General features: G+C 41.3%; 1 protein-coding gene across 1 annotated transcript in view; it reads left to right on the top strand.

The window, feature by feature from the left end:
• The window catches only part of LOC126473799 (adenylate cyclase type 2), a 324,328-nt gene extending 317,943 nt beyond the window's left edge, over positions 1–6,385 (top strand). Inside the window, exon 19 of the mRNA XM_050101077.1 lies at positions 2,028–6,385. Within this exon, the coding sequence (XP_049957034.1) occupies positions 2,028–2,156 (129 nt within the window). The 3' untranslated portion in view covers positions 2,157–6,385. The remainder of the gene's footprint in view (positions 1–2,027) is intronic.
• The last annotated feature ends 634 nt before the right edge of the window (positions 6,386–7,019 follow it).

A 7,019-nucleotide genomic window follows, 5' to 3' on the forward strand; every position in this document is an offset into this window, starting at 1 on the left:
TGTTGTTTATCTCCTGTATTAATTTGGACGAACAGTTTCGGAACACCCTATATATGAAATAGGGCGAATCATTTTAGTTGGCCGCTGTGGCCGAGCGGTTCTAGGCGCTTCAGTCCGGAACCGCGCTGCTGCTACGTTCGCAAGTTCGAATCCTGCCTCGGGCATGGATGCGTGTGATATCCGTAGGTCAGTTAGGTTTAAGTAGTTCTAAGTCTAGGGGACTGATGACCTCAGGTGTTAAATCCCATATTGTTTAGAGCCATTTGAACCATTTAAATCGTTCACACTGTGTGAGGGCAGTCATAAAGTAGTAATTAACACCTCGAAAAAATTATGTTACCTAACTACTATTTTGTGTATTTGCACGTACATGTATGCAGTCGTGGACCACATGCAAATCTTCGTACCACAGTACCGAAGCACGCCACTACAGGAACTAAAACGAAGTAGCTCAGCACATTTCTATACTGCTAGCCAACCAAAATGCTATTCGAAGAAGGGTTGGAGAAGCACATCCAGGTTGGTTTTGGAGATAGCACGTTGTGCAAAGACACATGATTGAAAATACATCCCATGTGAAGTGGGGAAGATGATGAAATCAATATTGTTGCCAAAATTGCTGCCTATAACCAATGCTACACGCCTCGGCATTGAACCAAAGAGGCTGTGGATGTTGCTGGGGGGTGTAGCAGTCCATGCTGCTTCCACATACTGTCACAGTTGATGTGGTGTAGCAGCAGGTGGTGTATCGTGGGCCAATCATCTACCAGACATTTTCGATAGGCGAGAGATGGGAGAATGGGGAGGCCAAGACAGAAATGCAATCCGATTGGCGACCAAAAAGTCCTGAACATACCATTCACGTGTGGCCATACATTACATTTTAGCAATGTGGCCGTCGGCAAGCTCCGCATGTGTGGGAGGACAACGGGTTCCAACACTTCAGAGATGTAGCTCTGGCTGATTTGCGTACTGGCAATGCGTTGCTAGGGGTATGAGGAAGGGGTGGGGTGCAGAAGTGGAATACCAGCGCAACATATAATACGGGTGCAAAACCAGTATGGTGGTGCATAAGGTAACAGTTCAACAGTGTTTCACGACGGTGTGTCCAGACTCTAATACGACCATCGTGGTGGCCCAGGCAGAATCGAGATTCGTAGGTAAAAACAGCGTCGTTCCATTGGCTGTTCATGACGTTCATTGCACCATCCCCGGTGCAAACACCTGTAGCGTTGACTCAGTGGTAAACGCAGCAATGAACGTCTCGCGGACAGTTCTCTGTGCTTCAAATGACGTCTTAACGGTAGGCACGGAGACTTCTTGCTGTGCAACAGACCGAATTTGTTGTGTTACGGTTCGCGATGTGGCAGAGCGATCCATCACTGCCACGCACACAATATGCCTATCACGCCTAGTTGGGCAACGAGGTGGGTTTAATCGGTCCCATCGGTCTGTCGTTCCCTCCCGCATTCGGTGATTACAGTTGCTTCGTTCCGTCCGACACGATCACCGGTTTCTACTGAAGCTGCTTACGCAAAACAAAGGGCAGTTCCAATACGGCCATGCGGCCGTCCGTTCCCCCTTTATACATCGCTTGTAAGTGGCGTTACCGGCGCCTGTTATGTGCGCCTGTGCTAAAATGCTAATCGTGTGCGTCCCTCATCGCCGCAAACACATACTGCAAACTTCACCTGATCTGGATGCTTCCTTCAGGGGGTTTCATTTTTGGATAACCTGCACTGTACTTTATCTATGGGCTGCGCCGTTCCGTTGGCTCTTCTAGCGGTGTGCTGTGGTACAGTGGCGAAGGGACTTCTATATTTACCTAAAGTACAAACTGCAGACATGTACCCGCAAATGAATAAATAAAATAATTTTCGGGTGATAATTACAAGTTTACGACTGCCGTTTCTACTTGTGCGGGGAGACAGTCTGACTTGCTTGAAAGGTTCTTGCTCAGTATGTATGTTGCAGGAGTGTCCCTGCATTGCACTGTGTGTAATGAGGCTGTCCTGTGGTGTCCTCAGGTGACGGAGGATACGGCCAAGATCCTGATGGCCGCCGGATACGACTGCGAGTGTCGTGGGCCGACTTTCGTCAAGGGAAAGGGCACGCTCACCACCTACTTCGTCAGGACGCCCTTCGACGAGAAGTAGACCCCGCCGACTGCCTGCGATTCGCCTGCACCGACCATGTTGGACGCTTATCTCCGGAAACAGTCGATCGTGTTGTCGTCATAAGAACCAGGGAACGCTGGGACATGCTCGCTGCTAAAGAATCAAGATGTTGGCGACACACCCAATTTTTCCGTCAAAATGTACAAACCTCTTTACGTATGAAACATTACATGCCGACAAGAATAATTTCATCTTGAGAGCGTTTATCATCTTATACATGTTAGTACTACAGTTGTTATGTATCATATTGAACTTGTAATTTGAGAACTGAAGATAGCACTAAATTAGTGACAAGGTTTAGCACAGCATGTTGGATTGTTTCACGATCTTAGCGGTGATAAACGAAATGGCTGGTTTTTACTACCCAGATCTTATGAGACTTTTGCTTCTGATGCGACATATCGTCAGGTTGTGAAATAAGCTCTACTGGAATTCTCAGTTCAGTTCTCATTTCCTACTGGTATTCAAAAGTCCTTGAACCTAACTTATATTTGTACTTGTTGTGGCATTAAGAGAAGGTAAATGCTCAGAGTGGTACTGCATTGCTGCTGGTATGTAAAACATTTTGACTACTTCACTAATTTAAATGTGAAACAATTTGACCGATATTCTTCAGAGCTCAGGACTGATTTTATTACAAAATTGAAATTCAGTAGTAAGAGAAATTGTTTGCTATGTGCCCTGTGGGTAGTCTAGTTCTCATTCCCTCTGATATTAGAAGGTGCTTGTTCAGTTTTTCTGCTATGCACTGCAATCTTTCACGAAGGGATATTATTATCATAAAATTTCTTTTATTGTTACTTTAATCTTTAGGAGTGACATGTTGTGAACGATTTGCCCTGGAAACTGGAACCTGAATTGGTCATAAAACGTAGGTATATTTCACTAGTCGATCGAAGATCACTGGAAAATGTTTGATGACACTATGATTAGTATCACCAACTTAACAGACTCTAGGGAATACAACTGTTAGGAGAAGCTTTTTCATCAGTTCAAGAGAAATACAGTTCTTGGTGAGCACCTTACCAGACACTACAGAACTGTTTTTATTTCCATTAGTTCCATTAGCCATTCATGGTGTGAAGGAACGTAAAATTAGAAGTTCTTTTATTTTATGTGTCAGCATTGTTCTATTTATTCATTACAAGCAACTAGAACACTGTTTGAGCATGAGGAAGACACACAATATAATGATAAGTTCAAAGTTTATTTATCTGAGTTGCATGAAATTGCTTTCTTGCAGTCACTCAGCATATTTATTGCCTTTGTGGAACAGACATATTCCAATCGTTTGTACTCCACAGTAATCGAAGAAGACGTAGGAGCAGTAATTCTCATACTCTCAATGCTGTTCTGAGGACTAATATAACCTCTTCCTGTAATGTGACTATCCAGTTCAAAGACTGTTGTCTGTTTGTAAATTGACTGTCACTATTGATAAGAAACATGCTCTAGCAACACTTGTCTCAAAGTTTATTCTTGCTTTAATTGCAAACAAGTTTCCATTGTTTTCTAATTTTAGCACATGTGTGCAGAATGTTATGTAGATTTATATACACCGCAATGTAACCAGTTTGAAATTAGATGTCCCTCTGAATGAGAAACTCGTCTTCTCATGGGAATCATTCTTGCAAAGCAAATCAGAAAATTTATTTGTACACAGATTTTTACCTATTTACTATTGTTCCAGTGATGATGACATTGTTTCCTTTGCATCCATGCTTCTACAAGCACCTTCAATACCCTTTAGACAATGACGACCGGTCATGACATACTATAGATATCCACTTCATGTATAGCTCACCCAAAGAGAAATTCAGTATTGGAGTAGAGACGTGTAATCACTCTCTTTGCCCCTCTGTAAAATTTGTTCATTCTTTCTTTTTAAATGATGATGTTTCTTTTTTGGTAAAATGCGTACAGTGATGTGGATACTATGAATTAGTACCAAAAGCCAAAGGTAACACAAGAAATATAAATTGCGCCGGGAAACACATTTAAGAATGGAAACACGTCAATACAGTTCATTTGAAACAGTTCAAATGGAAATCTGTGCTACTCTAAGACGGGTCATAAAGAAACAGTTGTATTTCAATAACCGTTCCACACTATGACGATAGATAATGATAAACTGGCTCACCACTGGAGAGGAAAATTTACGTTTCAGAATTTCATCCACCATAGTAATTACCAAGTGACAGGTATAGTCATTTCTGAATATGAACAAATGACCAGTACATAAGAGTATTCTAGAAACGTTCACATGATCACATAACTTAGTTTTCTTCTTAGACACCTATCTCTAGGCTCTCAAAACGTTTTCTGTCGTATGCCTTTTCCTTGATATGGTTGGAAGTTTCATTAATTTGCAACGTCATACAGCACTCCAAGCCTTCTTCTTGCCCTTGCTCTCTTTCCTCCAATTGTTTATTCTTCATTGCAGGCAGTTTCATCACAGTATGTCTTCTAACAGCGATGTTTTCCTTATTCTTATCACCTCCATTAAATTTTCCCCCTTTCTTCATATTTCTTCATTTCTCATTATGTCCTTCCATTTCATTATAAGCATTTTTTCTCCACAACCTCATCTGACTTATGTGTCCAAAGAATCAATTAGGTGAAACGGAGATGCAGATGTTTATAAATGCTTATTCTTTTCTAAATGTTGTCATGTTTCTAGATTGATGGTTTTATATATGAAATACACCAATGATCAAACATCACTCCACTCACCTTCGCTCCATTGATTATGTTAGTCTATCAAGTGGCTCCCAGGACACAACGTTAATTGGTAACTTTAATTGTACTGAAGTTCACATATCTTATCCTATCGCAGCAGCTTTCAAATGCTGCATCCTGTTGCCTGCCTTACAGAGAGAGAGGTGCCTCTGGCTGGAGTCGCTCGTGAACTACTTTGCCCTGCCCTTGCTGCCATCTGCCTACAAGTTCTCAGACAAATAACTACTTTCTGCAAATTATTATCAAATAAAAAACCTTACAATTTGGCTCCATAACCAGTCAACCAATACCATTCGCAAAATGAACAACTGTGTTACAAAAAACGTCTGTACGTCTCACACTTGATTAATAGATGGGGCCAGAGTACTTTCTGTTATTGACACATCATTGCTTCCTTGTCTAAACCAGGAAATCTTCTTTTTGTATGTCACTGAGAAACATGATAGATGCATTATGAGTTCTTGATTGGTTCCAAGGTTACCTACTGCAGGATTGCACAGAGTGTAGGTTACTGTGTTTATGTGCAATAAAACTTTACTGTACTATGATTCAACTAATAGCATATTGACTGTGGGCGTTTTCTTAGGTGCTTTGCTTGGGCACCCTTCTGAATTTCAAATTTTAGTGAAGAGGAGAATTCCTATTTTTGCAGGTATACAGGGAAACACATTGTCAAAAATAAACTTAACTATTTGACAGCAAGCAGTCATTTTTTCCTGTTTGGTTGTTAACTGCCTTGAAATTTGATATCAGTTTATAGTTATACAGTCGCAGTCACAATGTCAGTAAGATCTAGCTTCTAGATAATGTTACCAAAAGTACGTACATTTCCTAAGAACAGCCTTAATCTTGCCTAGTATGACTGACTTCAGGAAACAACACTGATACAATTCTTGAAATATATGAAACAATATGAACATTGTTAAAGTACACATAGGTGTGTTTTAGCTGCATTCACATTTGTGTTATTTAGTTTGCCAGGCAGTAGTGTGTGAACATAGAAAATATTACTGTTGTGGAAGTGTTGTAGATAGATTTACAGAATCATCAGTTTGTGAGAAGAAGACAATATCTTATGAAGCCTTTACAGGCTTCGGTCAAATTGCTGAATTACTTGATGTGTCTACTTCAGATTCCCTTTTGCGCATAGTGCATTTCCTGTAGTGCTATAGTGATCACCCTCCATGCCAGGTGAGATACCCTGCTATGCGAAGCAGCAGCGTAGAGAAGTTGAATAGTAGGCACTATGACGTGCATTACTTGTTGGTGTGTTTTAGGCTTTGGTTTGCACTAACTAAAATAGTATCTGTGAAGTAGGTAGAATTTGAGAAGTACGAGCTAGGATGTTAACATTCAATACATTCCGAGATTCAGGTTACAACTAGAAATGGCATGTAACCAGTGCAACAAATCAGATTATTTATGTATATAAATGTAAATGTGCATTTAATAAAAGTATGTTATTTATATTTCTCCGCCCTGTTCCTTTTCATTAATGTCCCTGGATAAAATTCTTCCACAGGAACTAATGAAAAATATACTGAGAAGACAAAACTAATGGGACAGCGCAATTCACGTACGCTGCAGTGAAAAAAGTCGTGGAGTCGTGCAATACCTTCTACTGTCGTGTCGGACCTCCTTTTTGTCCGGCGTAGAGCAGCATCTCAACGTGGCCTGGACTCATTAAGTCGCTGGAGAACCCCTGCAGAAATAATGAACCGTGCTGCCGCTGTAGCCGTCCATAAATGCAGAAGCCTTGTCATTGCAGAATTTTGTACACGAACTGACCTGTCGACTATGTCCCATGGGATTCATCGCGGTCGATCTGGGTTGCCAGATCTTTCCCTCGAATTATCCAGAATGTTCTTCAAACCATTCGCGAACAATTGGGCCTGGTGATGTAATATTTGTATTTGGAAACATGGAGTCCATGAATGGCTGCAAATGGGCTCCAAGTACCCTAACATAACCATTTCCTGTCAATGATCAGTTCAGTTGGACTAGAGGACCCAGTCCACTCCATATAAATGCAGCCCACACCATTACGGAGCCATCACCAGCTTCCACAGTGCCTATATGACAACTTGCGTCCATAGTTTTGTA

Source organism: Schistocerca serialis, chromosome 4 (assembly GCF_023864345.2).
Source record: "Schistocerca serialis cubense isolate TAMUIC-IGC-003099 chromosome 4, iqSchSeri2.2, whole genome shotgun sequence".
NCBI classification, from domain to species: Eukaryota; Metazoa; Arthropoda; class Insecta; order Orthoptera; family Acrididae; genus Schistocerca; species Schistocerca serialis.